The sequence below is a fragment of the Pipistrellus kuhlii genome, unplaced genomic scaffold, assembly GCF_014108245.1.
Source record: "Pipistrellus kuhlii isolate mPipKuh1 unplaced genomic scaffold, mPipKuh1.p scaffold_m20_p_1, whole genome shotgun sequence".
Taxonomy (NCBI): Eukaryota; Metazoa; Chordata; class Mammalia; order Chiroptera; family Vespertilionidae; genus Pipistrellus; species Pipistrellus kuhlii.
In genome coordinates, this window is record NW_023425404.1 from 12,988,256 (window position 1) to 13,007,440 (window position 19,185).

A 19,185-nucleotide genomic window follows, 5' to 3' on the forward strand; every position below is an offset into this window, starting at 1 on the left:
TGCCTTGGTTCAGTGCAGTTGAGCCATATCTAGACGGCTCCTCAACGTGGCTGAGACAGCAGCATGGTCTGACACATGCTGCCACAAAACTCCTCTGCCAGTCACATTCTTCCACTAGCGGGATTTGTTCCACGTTAGGATCATTCAGGTCACCAAGGTTATCAGGTAAAAAAAACGCTCCGAAAGACTGACTCTTCTCTCTCATGTTGGTTTCAGGGACCGAGTGGGCTCAGTCTTCTGGTGCTGCCTCTCCAGGTCTCTTCCAGGCTGGTCACAGACGTACTCCCTCCGAGGCCGACCGCTGGTTAGAAGAGGTGTCCAAGAGCGTCCGGGCGCAGCCACCCCCCGCCTCAGCTGTCCCGCTGCAGCCAGTCCTCCAGCCGCCTCCGCCCACTGCCATCTCCCAGCCAGCGCCACCTTTCCCAGGGAATGCATTCCTCGCCTCTCAGCCCCTGCCAGTGGGTGCGGTCCCGCCCCTACAGCCAGCCTTTATCCCTGCCCAGGCCTATCCTGTGGCCAATGGGATGCCCTATCCAGCCCCTAATGTGCCTGTGGTGGGCATCACTCCCTCCCAGATGGTAGCCAATGTGTTTGGCACTGCGGGCCACCCCCAGGCTGCCCATCCCCATCAGTCTCCCAGCCTGGTCAAGCAGCAGACATTCCCTCAGTATGAGACAAGCAGTGCTACTGCCAGTCCCTTCTTTAAGCCTCCTGCCGAGCACTTCAATGGTCCTGCAGCTTTCAATGGTGTAGAGGACGGCAGGTTGGCCTCAGGAGACAAGCACACAGAGGTTCCTAAGGGCACCTGCCCGGTGGATCCCTTCGAAGCCCAGTGGGCTGCGTTAGAGAGCAAGTCCAAGCAGCGTACCAACCCCTCCCCCACCAACCCCTTCTCCAGTGACTTACAGAAGACGTTTGAAATTGAACTTTGAGCAGTCCCCGTGGCTTATGTATTTTGTCCATACTTAGGCAAGGGCGGGAGGAGGGTGAAGGTTAGAGGAGCAAAGGAGACTTTGTGTTCCCAATAGCACACTTTTCACTAATCCCAAAGGTCCCAGGAGCACGTCCAGGTGCGGAGTGCTGTGTGGGGTAATTCTTGAAAAAAAGTGGAGAAAACCATTCCCAGAGAAGAGCTGTCCTAGTTAGGCTAAAGAACTCAAGAAAACGTTGCCCTTTGTCCCTCTCCTGCCTCAGCCCCTTACAAATCTCTGATAACAGAGAGGCAGACGTATCTGAACAGGAATCTGTATTCAAAGCACATTTACTGGAATATAGAACACAACGGGAAGCAAAACGATCTCCCTTTGATTTTCAGGCCATGCACCTGCCTCCTCTCGATCCTGGCCCACCTTAGAGATTGAGAATAGGGTGGCCTGTGCTTGGGCCAAGGACGAGAGGCAGGCTGTGCTGCCAGAATCCCAGGAGGGCGCATCAGCAGCTGCCCGGCAGAGCTGTATTTTAGGGGTAAAGTTGAGCTTCCATTTTGAGTAAGAATAAATATTATAAATATATATCAAAAAAGCCAAAATCTTTATTTTTATGCATTTAGAATATTTTAAATAGTTCTCAATATTAAAAAGTTGTATAAGTTGTAAGTAATCTTGCCAAAGGTAAAAGGGTTAGCTGTAAGAAATTGTACATAAGATTGATTTATCGTTGATGCCTACTGAAGTCAAAGGGGAAAAGCTGGAGGTGCAGACCGGATCCCTCGCTCATTTGGTATCAGTCACTGTAAGTAGAGTAGCACATTGCAACAACAATCATGCTTATGACCAATACAGTCACTAGGTTGTAGTTTAAATAAAGAATGAAAGAGTAGTCTTGTCCTGGTTTTAAACCTATGGTGAAATTCTAATATTATTTTAATGGAATCAGTCTAAATATGCTCTATAGAGAATATGTATTTTCTTTTATATATTGCTGCAGTTTCCTTATGTTAATCCTTGACTTTAACACTAAGGTGACAATGACATCATATGCATAGACTGGAACGCAGGTTATTCTGTTGGTTTGTCATGTGGGTCTTGGTGGGTTCTGTTTTGTCCTTTAAGTGTTGTTCCCATGAGTTTTGTGGGGATGGAGTTTCTGGTTTTATTAGGGGTGTGTGTGTGTGTGTGTGTGTGTGTGTGTGTCCGTGTGTGTCATCTCCCTCCCTTGTGGTGGACAGAACATCCTGTTGCCAGTTGCAGCCACTTGACCTCTGGTAACAAAGTGAGATCCCATCTCATTTTTACTTTTGAACGTTGGCCTTACAATCAAATGTAAGTTATATATATTTGTACTGATGAGAATTTATAATCTGCTTTAACAAAAATAAATGTTCGTGGTAGAAGCTTTTGCCCATAAAGAGCTGTTCTTTCCCCTTTTCTTTATTATCAGTTGACTTTTAGTTCTTCCAGGTCTTGTTCCCTCTCTCCATTCTGCTGTTGCTGCAGTCTCTAGTTTAGTGGCTAGAAAATCTTATATTCTTTTTAAAATATATTTTATTGATTTTTTTACAGAGAGGACGAGAGAGGGATAGAGAGTTAGAAACATCCATGAAAGAGAATCATCAATCAGCTGCCTCTTGCACACCCCCTACTGGGGATGTTCCCACAACCAAGGTACATGCCCTTGACCGGAATTGAACTTGGGACCTTTCAGTCTGCAGACCGACGCTCTATCCACTGAGCCAAACCGGTTTTGGCTCTAATATATTCTTTTATTATTATTTTTCAGAGAGAAGAAAGGAGAAAGAAAAACATCAATTGATCGGTTGCCTCCCACATGCGCAACCCTCTGGTGTGCGGATAACACTCCAAGTCTCACTGGCCAGGGCTCTGGTATATTCTTATAGTTCATATTTATATTTGTTCTTTAGGCTTTGGTTGATCCTAAACACATCTCTAACATCAGATTCTTGCTGCCTAAAGTGTGGTCTGGACAACAGCACGGACTTCACATAGGAGCTGGTTAGAGATACAGAATCTCACCTCCCCACCCTCCTCCACACCTTGGAAGTAGAATCTGCATTTGAGCAAGATTCACAATCAGATGTCCAGGGCTGGAGCAGTGAGTCTCGACCTTGGATATGTATCAAAATCACTTGGAACATTTAAAATCCTCAAGGCTGGGCGGAACTCTAGACCAATTAAATTCAAATCTCTAGCGAGTGGAACCTGGTTCTGTTTTTTAAAAGGCTCCCACTGTGGAAGAGGGTTGAAAACCAGTGGTTTAGATTGAGTTTCACTCTCACCTTGAACTTCAGTCCACTATTCTGTGACAAGTTCTAGGAAGAGCTACGTAGCTAACCTCAAACTTGCCTTCTTAAAATATGTTACCAATGGGCCAAATACTGGTTCAATTAAAGAACTGGGGAGTCTTAAGAGTATTAGAAATTTTCTAATTTTTATAGCAAAACCAGCATGGTAAATAAAAGGGAAGGGTTCTCAGTATTTTTAAATGGAAAGAAAAGATCTGTGCCTTGGCCCAAAATAGGTAGACCAAGAAGTATCCCTCATCAGCCAGTGTGGTCATGATGAACAAAACCTTTCCCTTAGCGCCTTTTTCCCCCATGTCTCTCAATAACCTGTGTCAGCAGGCCCAGCCAGCCCTCTGGAGGATTTGTGGAAAGGTACTAAGAAGCTCGTTGAATCCAGGCCTCTTATTTTAGCAGCAAGGAATTGGAAGTTCTGAGATGAATGATTGCCAACTCAAACCATTTCTGAAGCCACTTATTATTACATTGCCCTCCCCTCCATTGGTACCACCATCTTGTTGTTGCTGGTTTCTTTAAATATATTTTTTAATTTATTTCAGAGAAAGGGAGGCAGAGATGGAAACATTAATGATGAGAGGGAATCATTGATCTGTTGCCTCCTGTACTCCTCCGACTGAGGATCAAGCCTGCAACCTGGGCATATGCCCTGACCGGGAATTGAACCCTGACCTCCTAGTTCATGGGTTGATGCTCAACCACTAGGCCACACTGCCAGACTGCTGTTTTGTTTTTTGGGTGTTTTTATTTTTTTAATATTTTATTGATTTTTTTACAGAAAGAAAGGGAGAGGGATAAAGAGAAACATCAATGAGAGAGAAACAATCAGCTGTCTCCTGCACACACCATACTGGGGTACATGCCCTTGACCAGAATCAACCCTGGGACCTTTCAGTCTGCAGGCCGATGCTCTATCCACTGAGCCAAACCGGTTTCAGCTAGATGGCTGTTTTTAATAATAGTCTGGCTTTTATCTAGCAGCAAACACTTTGATTCACAGATTCCTACTCGAGAAGGAGCAGCTCCTTGTTGGTCTCGGTACAGAGCAGGCCCGTCGATCAGCTTCATACAGGTGTAAGGCGGTCCCCACAGCCAGCTCTTCCTGTTGGCCTCAGGAGGAGGGCTTCCGGCTCCAGCTTCCGAATGAAAGTAAGCAGCTTTTCCAGTTCTTTCATGCTCAGATAATAATGCAACTACCACCCTTTCATACTAAACCCCTATACTGAGCCTTACTTTATAGCCCACTTTCCTGGGAGCTTTCACCAACATCATGGTGTTAACCATAGGCACAGATGGGCTTGAAGTTGGTTGCCGTTTACTACCTCGAAGGCTGAGAAAGGGACTAGAGCAATAGACCACTGTTGGACCCCAGATGAGAGCTAGTTCTAGCAAAGAATCCTTCCCTGTCACAGCAGGAGTTAGGTAGGTGTGAAATTATGTACCTCCCAATCCAGCTTTACATGAAGTGAGAACCCTGGTAGCTCGTTTTAAAAACGCAGTGATGCTGTGTAACAGGAATTATAGAGGGAAGTTGTAAAGTAAAGGGTATCTAATCCAAACAGATTTCTCTCCTTTGATCATGACAGAGATGCTGATCTGGCCTCTGCTGAGACTAAACATTGGCTGGCTGGAGTGGCTGGAGGGGGTGGGGTGGGGTGGGGTGGGGTGGGGTGGGGTGTCTCCAGAAGATAACTCCCTTGCCAGCCACGGAGGGGAGAGGAGGGGAGAGCAAGAGTCTCCCTGCCCTTCTCCCCAGCCCTACCAGTTGTTTCAGAACTGGGGCTGGAGCCAGCCTTCATCCCTGCAGCCAGACCGGCTGAGCGTGCGGCTGGGAACGGGCACAGCTGGCACAGCAGAAGCTGGAGTAATACTCATTGCCACAGAGCTGGGCCTGCAGGATGAGCTGACAGTTGGCCAGCTCCGGCTGATCCATGCAGTCCCTGCCCGGGTCCCTCGGCTGGGCGGACAGTGCTGTTTTGGAGAGAGAGAGAAAGGGTAAGGAAGTTCTGCACGCTGAAAATTCTCACCATTTCATTTCCTTGAAAGTGGCACCTGGAACCTTTCCACACCTGTATGTACAACTACGAGGAGGGGTCACAATTTCCACCCATTCTTCCCCCCCCCCCCCAATTATAGCTGACACAATGTTATATTAGTTTCAGGTGTGCGACATAGTGATTACACATTCATATAACTTACAAAATCCTGTAAGTCTAGTTCCCATCTAAGCCGTGCATAGTAATTAGGATATTGTTGACTATTCCCTGTGCTGTGCTTTACAGCCCTGTGGCTGTTTTTACAATTGCAATTTGTATATCTTAGTCCCTTCCCCTTCTTCACCCATCCTCCTGAACTCTCTTCCCTCTGGAAATCATCAGTCTGTTCTCTGCATCTGAGTTTCTATTTTGTTTGTTTGGGGTTTTTTTTAGATTCCGCATGTAAGTAAAATCATATGGTATTTGTATTTCTCTGACTTATTTCACTTAGCATAATACCCTCTGGGTCCATCCATATTATTGCAAATGGCAAGATTTCACTTTTTTATGATTAATATTCCATTTTATATATATGTACCACGTCTTCGTCAAATAATTTAGTGATACTTAGGTTGCTTCATATGTTGGCTACTAATAATGCTACAGTGAGCATAGGGATGCATATGTCTTTTCAAATTTGTGTTTTGGATTTCTTCAGATAAACACCCAGAATTGGAATTGTTGGGTCATATGGCAGTTGTATTTTTAATTTTTTGAGGCACCTCCATACTGTTTTCCATAGTGGCTGTACCAATCTGTATTCCCACCAACAGTGCACAAGGGCTCCCTTTTCTTCACATCTTCGATAACACTTGTTTGTTGATTTATTGGAGATAAACATTCCGACAGGTATGAAGTGATATCTCATTGTGATTTTAATTTATATTTCCCTGATGATTAATGATGTTTAGCATTTTTTCACATGTCTATTGGTCATCTGTATATTCTCTGTGGAGAAATGTCTGTTTAGGACTTCTGCCCATTTTTTAATTGGGTTGTTTGAGGTTTTGAGGGGTATTGTTTTTGGTAAATTTTGTGAGTTCTTCGTGTACTTTGGATATTAACCTTTTATTGGATATTTCAATGGTGAGAATCTTCTCCCATTCAGTAGGTTGTCTTTTCAGGTTTTTTATTTTTGTTAATTCTCACCTGAGGATAATTTTTTTTTTTTTTTTTTTTTGAGAGAGAGAGTGGGAGGAGAAGAGACAGAAACATCAATGTGAGATTGATTGCCTCCCACATGTGCCCCAATCAGGGCTGGGGAACAAGCCTGCAACCGAAGTATGTGCCCTTGACCAAAATTGAACCCATGACCCTTCGGTCCACAGGCCAACGCTCTACCCACTGAGCCAAACTGGCTAGGGCTCTATTGTTTTTTAAAAACTAACTCATTTATTTGCACTCTGATCTTTATTATTACTCCCTTCTCACTTTGGGCTTTGTTCTTTTTTTCTAGTTCCTTTATATACAAGGTTAGATTGTTGGGGATTTTTATTGTTTTTTGAAGTAGGCCTGTATTACTATTTCTCTTTCTCTTCAAACTGCTTTGGCTGTGTCCCATAGATTTTGGGTCATTGTATTTCCATTTACGTTTATCTCAAGGTATCTTTTCATTTCTTCCTTGATCTCATTGTTAACCCATTTATTGGTTAATAGCATGTTTTTGTCATTTTCAGTTTTCTTGTTCCGATTTCTAGTTTAATACCACTGTGATTGGGAAAGATGCTTGATATGATTTGTTTTCTTAATTTATTGAGACTTCTTTTATGGCTTGACATGTTGGTTATTCTGGAAAATGTTCTGTGTGCACTTGAAAAGAGGCCCGGGTGTCAGTTCAACCCCCTAAGCAACACTCTACCACAGACTTTCTCCCCTTGCCCTGACCGGTCCCCACCCTCATTCTGCAGGCCTGGCCCCGGCACGTTCTCCCTCAGCTCCGCTCCTTCCAGCCCCGGGCACAGCCCTGCTGCTCAGTGAGCCCAGACTGAGGGTGTGTGGAGGCACACGGGGCATAGGGCAAAGATCACCTCCATCCTCCCACCCCACCCCCCGTCCCTCTGGCTTATTTGAACACAGAGCTCTTGTGAGATTGAAGATTATACCACAAGCTGTTTTCATCAATTCTGAGATGCACTTACTTTCATATTTTAACACCTGTCAAACTGGACTGCAAATTAATTGGTGTCCTCGCATTGAATTAGCCATTTTTTCCTTAGTGTTATTAAAATGCATCTTAAAACATGGTACTTAGATTTGTTGAAATTTGATAACAGCTTAGAGCAAGACATAGAGAATAGAAGGCTGAAATATCAACTTACTAAATAGTGCCAGGAAAATTCCGCCCACTCCAGGTGTAATAGTTCAGTGGAAAGAACATTAAGTATGAGGATTAGCCAACTTGGCCACAAATCTGTGGCCTGACCTGTGGAAGTCCCGGGAGCTCTCCTGATTACTGTGTCATGTGTAAGATGGCGACTCTAACCCCTGCCTTTCCTGTCTGGGCTGTGTGATCGCAGGGCCTTACAGGCACTTTCCAAGCGTAGGACCATGTTTGCCGCCCTAATTAGAATGGACAGATTTTAATGATCTGCCTTATTATAAACTACCAGTCAATCCTATTTCTCAAAATAGTAAAAAAAAAAAAAAAAAAAAAAAAAAAAGGTACTTAGCATAACCTATTAAGCTACGAGCCATGCCTGTCATCCACATTATTTCCTTCGTCCTCACTGTAGCCTGCGGGCGGTGGAGGAGCCCACTGCACACTGAGGAGAGGCTCAGGAAGGCTCAGCCCTGCCCCGCGTCACACTTCAGCGCCGGGCAGAGTGAGGACTCGGACCAGAGTCCCTGGGCCGCAGAGGCTGCCGGGGAACAAGCGCCTTTCCTACCTGGCGGGCCCACCTTCACCTCGGTGCTGCGGCTCACGGCCTGGCTGCCGCGGTAGGTGCTGCACGTGTAGGAGCCCTGGTCCCCGGCCCGCAGGTTGTGGATCAGCAAAGTGCCGTCTGGAGACTGGTGGACACGGTGGCCATCGGCCCGTATCGGCAGCCCGTTCCTGGAGGGGAGAGGCCGTGAGCGCTGTCCAGGGCCTCCGGTCTTCGGCCCCTGGGATGCTACTCCCAGGCCAAGAGGCAGAGGGAGGAGACAGTCGGAGACCACTCCAGAGTCAGCTGCTCCCTCTCCGTGGACAGACAGATGGCCCTCACCTAGAAGAGGTGGGACAGGGTGCCCAAAAGATAGGACATTATCAAAGCGAAACAGAAGTGACGAGCACACCAACAGCACGGTGCTCTGAGGGCCGTAAATGCCTCCCACAGAGAAACACACTCACTCCATTAACCAAGGACGAGGCAGCCAGGAGGGGCCAGGCCTGTGCTGGATGAAGCAATAAGCGTTCCCCGCCTCCAGGGCATTGGGGTGGGGGTGCATGTATTTGGGGGAGACTGGCCTGAGGAGGCGGCTGCAGCTGGCTGGAAGAGAGGGCAACATGGCGACTCTTTGAGGAAGGCCATGGCCGGGGCGAGAGGAAGTGTGCTTGGCTCTGGCCAGGAGTCGGACTGGATCCGGAGGGCAATAGGACTGACATGGCATTTGTGCTCAGAAAGTCTGACTGCGGGGGAGGTTGGGGGCCAAGCCTGGAAACAGACCAGGTCAGAGGCTGCTGCATAGGAAGATGACACAGGCAATGAGGGTCGGATGTGGGAGGAGGAGAACTCGAGAAGGATAGCGGTTTCTAGGGTGGGTGCTGGGTAATGGGGTGCTCCTCCACCATGGGAGACCCAGGACAGTGATGAGGGGTGAATGGTGAGGTTATTTTCCACCGTTTTGCATTTTGTGGGCCTGTGAGATACCAGGAGGCATTGGGTTTGAGGTCTGGAACCAGATCATGGTCACCACTGGATGGTCCCTGAAACCATGTGTCTGCATGTTTGCCGAAGGGGAAGTTAGATAACCCGAGGACCACGGCCAGACCTTGAGGTCCGCTGGCTTCTAAGGGACGGCTGTGCGGAGATGAGCCAGCTAGGAAAGGAGCAGGAAGGGCCTGGGCCGTGTGGGGACAGGGTGTGTCCAGAAGACTTAGAAGCAGGCGAACAGCTGGTGGCCTTGGCCCCGTCCGAGGGTGTGGTGACCGGGTGGAGACAGGCTGTACACAGGTGCTGTGAGGCGGGAGTCCTGGGCATGTTCCCACAGGGAAGACCCGGGGGAGGTAAAGGTGAAGGTATAAGCCCAGTCCAGGGTGAGGGCCTTTCCTGTCCTGGGATCACCTGTCACTTGACCAAGAACATTCTCCCCTCCTCAGCCTTCAAGGCCCAGCCAAAGCCACCGCCTGCCACCCCTTCCTTGGTTCTCCCCGAGGGAGTCAGCCTCGCTCCTCAGTGTGCCGGCAGCACTCAGGCACTGGGCAGCTCCCGCCTGAGAGTATCTAGGGGGCTCTGACGATCCAGGGCCCTCAGAGCCAGCCTGCTAGACGCTGCGAGGAGGAGGAAGGCAAAAGGTGCGTGCTGAATGAACGAATCAGACCCACCGAGTCCCAAAAGGCTGCTGAAGTCCCCAGAGCTGCGTGCAGCCCCATGGTTCTCAGCCCCGGGGAGACCGTGCCACCGAGGGGCTATTTGGCATCATCTGGAGACATTTCTTACTGTCCTGCAGAGGTGCTGCTGGCAGCCAGGGGGTGCTGGCCTGGATGATGCTAGACACCCAACAACGCACAGGGTAGCCCAGATTACCGGGTCCGAACTGGCAATAGAGCTGGAGCTGAGAAACGCTGGTATGGCCCCGCCAACAGAAGAGAGCAGCCCTGTGGGCCTCCCTGGGCAGCACCAGCAGCGTCCCTGCAGAGAGGTGGGCCTTACCGGGACCATCTGATGTTCACGCTTTCTCCTGCCACCACACACTGCAGCCTGGCCGTGTCACCTTCCCGCACCGTCACCGTGGAGGGCAGCCCTGTGATTGTCAGCTCCCCTGGGCCCAAGGAGGGGCACTGTTAGCCACTCTGCGGAGCCTCCCAGTCACCCTCCGTCCCACCCTCCCTGCCCCTCACCCTGAACCCTGAGCTGCACCCATCGCTGCTCTCGGTCCTGCCCGTTGAAGGCGACACAGGCGTAGAAGCCACCGTCTTCCACAGCCACTTGGCTGATGACCAGAGACCCATCGGGCTGCTGCTGGTGTCTGGGAACCAAGCAGAGGCGGGGGCTCCAGCCCATGCAGGTGGAGATGGGGGGGGGGGGTCCTTTTCCAGGTGAGAGGGTCTGACAGGGCCCGTGGGCAACCAGCTGCCCGCGCTCGTTTACTTGAAGGTGCCTGACTTTAGTCCTGGTAATAAATCATTTCACATTCTCTGACACAACATAATGTGGGTTTCCAGTTTTGGCTCTGCTCGTTTAGCAGGCTCACATCCTGGTCTTGCCACTGAGGGGCTGTGGGGTGGTAAGCTTCTGGGGTAGGATTTTCTGCAGACTGTGTGGAGACCACACACGCTCACATGGGGCCACACTAGCCATTACAACGACAGCCAGGACTGCCTGCCCCCTCCCGCCCCAGCCACCACCTGTCAGCTGCCCTGCTCCTCTGCCCTCTGCCCACTCTGGAAAGGCCCACGGAGCCCTGTGCCCAGCAGCTCCATCTGGAGAGCCCCTGACGGGCCAGTGACTCCTGGCAGCTCCCTCCCCCAAGGGCCTGCACAGGGCGGGGCGGGGACGGCAGGGAGGGCAGAGGGGCGGACAAACCTGGGAGAAGAGAGGGTCTGCCCATCCCTCTGCCACTCGATGGTTGGGGGTGGGAAGCCCTCAGTGCGACAAGTCAACCGGACCCGCTGGCCGGGATGGGCGTCCACCACCCCAGGCTGGCTCTGGTCCAGGCGCAGCCTGCAGGACAAGCACCCACAGCCCTGAGGGGCCCTGCTGCTGCCCCCCATTCCCATCCAGCATGGGGTCGGGACCTCTGCACAAGCCCCAAGGGCCCCTCCTTCTCCAGCCAGATGTAGCTTCCTAAAGCCTCCCGCTGTCCTGCCAGGGACCCCATCAACTACTGGCCGAAGTCCAGCGGCCACCTCCACTTCCTCCCCCCACCCCAGACTCTCAGGCTGCTCCTCCGCACCCCACACATCCGACTCTGGGTGGGTGGCCTGGGTTCCCTGCAGCCCCTGCAAACCGCGCTCTTCTTCAAAGCTGTCCTGGGCCCTAACCCCGACTTCCCTTCCCCCGCTCCCGAGTCCTGGCCGCGGCCCTGCTCCCGCTCTTCCTCCCCCAGGGCTGGCTAAGGAGCCATGCTGTCCAGTTCTCCCCTCTCAGGGCCCTGAGCAGGGCCAGCGAGCCTGGGCACAGCACACGGCCGGGGACCCGCTCCCCTTCCCTTCCCCCGTCCCCTGGGCCCCGGACTCCATGGGGGGTACTCTGCCCCGTTACCTGGTGGAGGGCCGTGGGTGCGGAGAGGAGATGGCCCCCAGGCCCCCAGCGTCCCGCCCTGGGCCGGAGTCCTGAGCGCGGTGGCCCTGGGCAGGGACGTCACCCCCTGTGTGAGGCCAGGAGAAGGAAGGAGTGGCGGGGAGGAGGGGGGAAGGGGAGGAAGGGGAGGGAAGGGTCGGCCATGAGGCCAGGTGGGATCGTGGAGAAATGAGGGCCATGAGGAGCAAGACTCCACCCCAGCACCTGCCCCGCATGCCTGGGCCCGGAGCACCCCAGCCCCTCTGTCCTGGGGTGCCCGGCTCGGCCCCTCAGCCAGTCCCTCCCGCCCTGGGCCCCTGAGGCAGGGGATGGGGCAGGGGACAGGCAGGGGACAGGCCCCTGGGGCAGGGGACAGGGACCTGTGATGCGCAGCTGGATCTGCGGGGAGTCCCGGCCTGGCCTGGCTCCGCAGCTGTAGGTGCCTGCGTCCTCCGCCCGCAGGGGGCTGACCACCAGGGAGCCGTCCGGCTGCAGCCTGTGTCTGAGCGAGGGGGACGGGGACAGCGGTGAGCCGACCCCCGCGGGCTCCGTGCTCCAGCCGGAGGGGCCATGGCCCCCCTCCCCCCGTCCCAGGGGGCGTCAGGGGGCTGCCCACCTCTGGGGGAGGACCCCGCGCACACCTGTCCGAGGAGAGGGGCTGCCCATCCTTCTGCCACCTGGCAGGGAGGCCCGTGGAGGCCGCATCCGGGCAGGAGAGCCGCACCGCCTGCCCCAGGGCCGCCTGCACCAGCGAGGGCTCCGCGCCGGCCTCGCTCACCCTGCAGCGGTGGGCGGTGAGGACCTGCCTGCGGGCATGGGTGCCACCACCGGGGCCCCTTCGTCTGTGCCCCATCCTGTCACGGGCACTGAGGGGCCAAACTCCAGAAGCCCATGGACTCAGGAATCTGCCCTCCCAGCTCCCCCCAAGCCAAGCACTGCCCTCAGCCTGGCTGGCACAGCAGGGACGCACTGAGCCCAGGCAAGGAGGGGGTGGAGGGTGGGAGGTGGGGGATGGGGGCCGCCCAGGCCACAGTCACACTAACCTCTCCTGCTTCCTGTTGTTTTTAATCTCCCCAAATCTCTCATTTCTACGCACAGGCCCAAGGAGTTAACAGGCGCTGCCCACCCTGACCGGTGAGCTGGCGTCCCCCTTCTACTGGCCAGCCCTCCAGGCAGGGCGGGCGGAGGGCGGCTGGCCTCAGGGTTTTGGATCCAACAGGCCGGGCCGGGCCTGGGCCCCTGGCCCCCCACCCGGGAAGGCGAGGCTCACCTGTAGGAGGAGCTGTGGGAGGGTGGTGCTGGCCGCCCCGCATCTCCGCCCAGTCCAGGGGTGCTGGAGCCCAGCTCGGGGCCCCAGGGCCGTTCCCCCGCGGCCGGGGGCTGGTGCGCGGCCCCGGGCCTGTGCCGGCCGGCCTCCCGCTGGCCTCCGGGGCTGCTGTGGGCGCGCTGGCCCGCGGCCCCCGGCTCCGGCTGGCGGGGTGCCTGCTGAGCCCCCCGGCAGCTGCTCATGCACTCCTCCTCCGAGGCGAAGTTGTTGGCGTTGCCGTGGCAGCCGCCGTACCAGAAGCGGTTACACCGGCCCACGGAGGCGATGAAGTACCAGCGAGGGGCCCAGTCTGTGCAGGAGCCCAGGGCGCTGGGCAGCAGGCACCCCACGGGGTAGGCTGCGGGCAGGAGCGCGGACAGCACTGAGGCGGCCACCACGGCCCAGCAGAGCCCTGCCAGGAACTGCCCGCATCCCCTCGGAGACAGGAGCCTTCCAGTCTATGGAGCAGCCTTCGTCCCGGCCCCAGCCCCGGCCCGGCCCCTCCCCGGCCCTGGGGCAGTCTGCTCACTGCCTACACCTGGGCACAGAGCAGCCTCCGACTCATCCTGGCACCTCCACCCACAGAACCAGAGCCTCCCAGAAAGTCAGGCCTGGGAGCTCCCTGGACTGGCCCCCGCACCCCCATCCCTGACCAGGCCCGTGGAGTGCACACCCAGGGCACCCCAGGGCTTGACCCAGCCCTGAGCTCCAGGAGCCTGTGCAGATGGCCTGTGAGGGGCCCACCCTGTGCCCAGGCCCCTTCGCCAGCCTCTGAACACCCTCCAGCCCACCTGCCCCCGCCCAGCATGGCCTCCCCTCCACGTTCAGCTCAGAGCCTCCTGCAGACCCAGACCAGCCTGCCTGGCCTCCAGCGTCTCCACGTGGGTCCCCCAAAGCTCCGTCCATGCATCCCCACTCCAGCCCCAATACCTCCTTCCAGGTCTCGCCCCCGGCAGGGCAGGGACACCCCATCCACAGGCACTGACCCTGCACCACCTCTGCTCTGACGGGGTCTGAGCCCCCAGGGAGGACGGGCCTTCCTCCTCTGTGGGGTCCCCACCTACACTCTCCCGACCCCACCGCAGCCCAGCGGCCTCAGTGCAAGAGAACTGGGGATGAACAGACCGCTGTTCCCGGCCTGGCACCCAGGGGGCGCTGGGTACATCCTCGTGGAAGAATGAACCAACCACCGGGCCCAGGAAGGTCTTGGCTATGAGGGGGGACCAGGGCCTGCCCATGGGGCTGAGGAGGGCACCCACTCACCGTAGCTGGGCCGGCCCACACAGCCTTCCCCAAAAGGGCCTGCTGCGGAGGCCACGTTGTCATAGCAACAGCCAAACTGGGAGCCGCGGCACTCCGTGGGCTCGCCCTGCTGGGCCTGGGGCTGCTGGGCCCGGGGCACCTGGGGAAGAAGCGGGAACAGATCCGCTTCCTGGTGGGCTCTCGGATGGCAGGGAGAGGATGGCAGGAGTGGAAGAGACAGACTGTGACACACACACACACACACACACACACACACCCGCCCCGTGCAGAACGCCAGCCCTGGGGCAGATCAGGGGCCCGGAGGACAGCAGACGAAACCCCCAGCCCCAGACGTCTCTGAAGCGTGTGTCCTGGAGAGGACGCCCCAGGCCCACAGGTGCCAGAGACCTCCTCCCTGCACAGAGCAGGGTGCGGGCACAGAGCGGGGTGCGGGCACAGAGCAGGGTGCGGGCACAGAGCAGGGTGCGGGCACAGAGCGGGGTGCGGGCACAGAGCAGGGTGCGGGCACAGAGCGGGGTGCGGGCACAGAGCGGGGTGCGGGCACAGAGCGGGGTGCAGGCTGGCTCCGCCCGCGTGAACGGGGCACTCACCGTGGGGGCCACTGCTCTGGACCCCGACCGCCTGTCACCGCCGTGAGCCGTGGCGCAGCCAGCGTGGTGGGGCCCCTCAGCCACAGACACCCCGTCAGGGCAGCACCCGTACCTAGCAGACACCACAGCCCTGTGCTCACCGCCCGGCCCCGCCCGGGGACCGAGCTTCCAGCACCCGGGACCCTGCGCCGGGCTGGCCAGGGCACCCACTCTCCAGGAGGAGAGGCCGCGTCCCTGAACGCATATCCCAGCTCGCACACCCACCCCACACGCTAGTCCACCAGCCCCGGAGCGGCCAGCGGGGAGGGCAGCCTGATGACCGCGCACACATCCCGCCTCCGGAGCGGCCTCATCGCCAGACCCGGGCGTATAAAACAGAAAGAGGGTCAGAAGCCGGCACGCATTTCACCCAAACCGGGGCTTGGGAAGGACGGTGAAAGGAAGAGCAGATCCGAGCACCCTCCCCGGGGCAGGCCCTGTGGGGTCTGCTGGTCCTCACGGCCGCCCCAGCCAACGGCTGCCACTGCTCCGGTCGCAGCCGAGGGGGCCCAGACCAGAGAGGCTGCCACCCAGCACCCCGCCATCCAGCGGCTGAGCCGGGCTCACCCCCAGGCCGCTGGCCCCACCGTCCGGGTCCTTCGTACTTAGCCCGAGGGAGTGGGGCCTGGGGTGGACTGAAAGCTGGAACCCAACCCCGTGCCTTCCCAGAGCCTCGTGCCTTCCCAGAGCCTCGGGCGACAGCCCCACTCTGCAGAGGGAGCGGCCCTCCTCCCCCATTCACAAAGCACAGCAGGAGGAGGCGCGGCCAGCCCAGCGGAGGCAGTCAGGGCTGCAGCGACCTCTGTGGTCCCGTTCCTGGGCTCGGCAAACCCACCCACCCTCTGAGCAGAGGCTGCTTTCCCCACCAGCGCCTCCCCCCCCACAAACACACACACACACACACACAGAGAGAGACACAGACACACACACACACAGACAGACACACACAGACAGACATACACACACAGAGACACACACACACACATACACACAGACACCACACACAGACAGACACACACAGACAGACACACACACACAGAGACACACACACACACATACACACAGACACCACACACAGACAGACACACAGACACACACACACACAGACACACACACAGAGACACACAGACACAGACACACAGAGACACACACACAGAGACACACACACAGAGACACACACACACAGAGACACACAGACAGAGATACACACACACAGACACACACACACAGAGACACACAGACACCACACACACACATACACACACACACAGACACACACACAGACAGACACGCACAGACACACACACACACACAGAGAGACACACAGACACAGACACACACAGACAGACACAGACACACAGACACAGACACACACAGAGAGACACACAGAGACACACACATACACAGAGACACACACAGACACACACACAGAGACACACATACACCACACACACATACACACACAGAGACACAGACACACACAGAGAGACACACAGACACACACACACAGACACACACAGAGAGACACACAGACACACACACACAGACACACACACACAGAGACACACACACAGAGACACAGACACACACAGAGAGACACACAGAGACACACACACAGACACACACACACACAGACACACACACAGAGACACACACACATACACACACACAGAGACACAGACACACACAGACACACACACAGAGACACACATACACCACACACACATACACACACACAGAGACACAGACACACACAGAGAGACACACAGACACACACAGACAGACACAGACACACACAGACAGACACAGACACAGAGACACACACAGAGAGACACACAGACACACAGACACACACAGAGAGACACACAGACACACACACACAGACACACACACACACAGACACACACACAGAGACACACACACATACACACATACACACACACAGAGACACAGACACACACAGACACACACACAGAGACACACAGACACACACACACAGACACACAGACACACACACACACACAGAGAGACACACACATACACACACGTGCACGCGCGTGCACACGCACACGCCTCTGACCTGGTGAGAGGAAGAGGCACCCACCTGCTCTGCTGACAAGAGGCCCCGGGGCAGCCTTGCCACTGCGGCCCGAGCGAGGCCGTGTGGCCATCGGGGCAGCAGCCGTGGGGGCCGAGCCTGCAGTCCTGGGGTCCCGAGGCAGCCCACAGGGGCTGCTGCGGCGCCGAGGCGGGGGCGGGGGCTGGCAGGCGGGGGCCCTGCTCTCCTCTGGGGTTACCCGGAGCTGAGGGCTGCTCCCGGGGTGCCCACCACTGGTCTCTGGAACCTAGAAAGATGAGAAAGCAAAGACACATGACGTGTCCTTCCCTCCACCCCCCCAAACCACTCACCCCACCCCAACCTCATGCCCAGGGCCCTGGGTCGGGGCTTCTGCCACTTCTCATCCAAAGCGGGGGCCCCCTGAGGGCCCAAAGACACCCGGGGACCGGAGCTGGTGTGCACATCCTGCCTGCTGGGGAGCCGGCCGCCGGCGGGAAGCAGAGGGAAGGAGGAGAGGAGTGTGAGAGCCGTGGCCGCCCTGACCAGCCTCTGCTCCCACCCGAGGGTCAGGCAGGCCTGGGGGACCAGCACAGCGGACGGAAACGAGCAGGGCCTGTGATTTCATAAGACCCTTCCCACGTTCTAAGAGTCTTTAATTCCATAGAAAACACCAATATTACATGTTCAGCAAAAAGGAAAGCTAGATATAAAATTAGCATCTGTTTGATCCCAACTATAAAACACACACACACACACACACACACACACACACACATACAAAATGTCATACACAATTTTTAAAAATTGGATTGTTGAAAGAACAAATAACCCAATCTAAAAACAAGCAAAGAAATTGAACAGGCATTTTCCCAAAGATATGCAAATGGCCAAAAAGCACATGAGATATCCAACATCATTGGTCATCAGGAAAGATGAGGTACTGCCTCGCACTCACTACAGTGGCTCTGATAAATAAAAAGAATCTAAATAGCCTGGCCTCTCTCTTCCATTTCCTCCAGAATCAGTAAGAATATCCTATGTAGAAAAAAGAGAGAGGAGGATCCAAGATGGCTGCACAGGTAAACACCTAACCACAGCCGCACACAACAATTTCAATAAAATACAACTAAAATATAAAATGGACATTGCCCAGAGCTACAGGAAAGTTGACTGACTGGAAATTCTACAAGGAAGGAAGGAGAAAACCAGAAGGAAAATCAGAGGAGCTGTAAAAGCCTAAGGTACGGAGACATGTTGTGCATGCGGAGAGGACAGAGCCGGAGAGGAGGAGGAGGCTCAGTGCCTGGCTGGCGTTCCCTAGTGGGAAGGAGATAAAAGCTCTGGACTGTGCTGAACCCCAGACCCGACAGCACTGAACCCCAGTTCTAGGCCAGACCCCGGGGACCCAGGCTTGTACAGAGGGAGCCTGGGCTGTGAGGCAGAATCCTGGGGGAACAGCGAAAGGCAGAGCCCCCGGAGGCACGCACATTGCGCGCAGAGAAGGGATGGTTGGCTGTGCCGCGGGATTGCCCTCCTGGGAAGGAGACAAAAGCTCCAGACTGCTCTGAACCCCACTTCCAACCCCACTTCCAACTGAACTGAACCCCAGTTCCGGGCTCATTGGGGGAGAGCCTAGACTGTTTGGTAGCAGGCGAAACTCGAGGGCACCTCACTCTCAGAGGTGTTTGCAGCGAGTACTGAAGGACCCTGAGGAATACTGAGACTCAGGAGCCTCATAAGGCATGGCTGATGGAAGCCAAGTCTGTAGGCTCCACCCTGAAACCCCGCCCCATCAGGGAAGCTGCAAAAATGCCGAGACAACGAAATAGATCACAAACGAAAGAAATGGAGGACAAAAAAAACGACTGGATATAGAGTTCAAATCTACGCTTATAAGGTTTTTCAGGAATTTCCTAGAAAAGATTGATAAGTCCTATGAGGATATGAAAAGGGATCAACTAGAAATAATAAGGAATCAACAAGAAATAATAAGGGATCAACAAGAAATAAAGAATATATTGTCTGACATAAAACATATTATACAGAGTCCTAAAAACAGAATGGAAGATTGCAAGAATCAAGTCAAAGATTTGGAACATAAAAAGCCAGAAGACACTCCTCCACAGAAGTAAGAAGGCAAGAGAATCCAGAAAGTTGAAGATAATGTAAGAAAACTCTGGGACAACTTCAAGCGAACAAACATCAGAATTATGGGGG

General features: G+C 54.8%; 2 protein-coding genes across 14 annotated transcripts in view; one reads left to right on the plus strand and one right to left on the minus strand.

Annotated features, from left to right (window-relative positions):
- Positions 1-2,332, plus strand: part of NUMB (NUMB endocytic adaptor protein) — a 115,579-nt gene extending 113,247 nt beyond the window's left edge. For all 13 annotated transcript variants that reach the window (XM_036432021.2, XM_036432042.2, XM_036432086.2 and 10 more), the window contains one exon: positions 217-2,332. In XM_036432021.2, the coding sequence (XP_036287914.1) occupies positions 217-932 (716 nt within the window). In that variant the 3' untranslated portion in view covers positions 933-2,332. The remainder of the gene's footprint in view (positions 1-216) is intronic.
- Positions 2,333-4,908: 2,576 nt separating this feature from the next.
- Positions 4,909-19,185, minus strand: part of PAPLN (papilin, proteoglycan like sulfated glycoprotein) — a 35,092-nt gene continuing 20,815 nt past the window's right edge. Inside the window, exons 14-25 of the mRNA XM_045578872.1 lie at positions 17,014-17,254; positions 14,871-14,982; positions 14,281-14,419; positions 12,982-13,375; positions 12,353-12,490; positions 12,092-12,213; positions 11,694-11,799; positions 11,016-11,153; positions 10,331-10,458; positions 10,143-10,251; positions 8,178-8,344; positions 4,909-5,227 (exon numbers count right to left, since the gene is read on the minus strand). Of these exons, the coding sequence (XP_045434828.1) occupies positions 5,052-5,227; positions 8,178-8,344; positions 10,143-10,251; positions 10,331-10,458; positions 11,016-11,153; positions 11,694-11,799; positions 12,092-12,213; positions 12,353-12,490; positions 12,982-13,375; positions 14,281-14,419; positions 14,871-14,982; positions 17,014-17,254 (1,970 nt within the window). The 3' untranslated portion in view covers positions 4,909-5,051. The remainder of the gene's footprint in view (positions 5,228-8,177; positions 8,345-10,142; positions 10,252-10,330; positions 10,459-11,015; positions 11,154-11,693; positions 11,800-12,091; positions 12,214-12,352; positions 12,491-12,981; positions 13,376-14,280; positions 14,420-14,870; positions 14,983-17,013; positions 17,255-19,185) is intronic.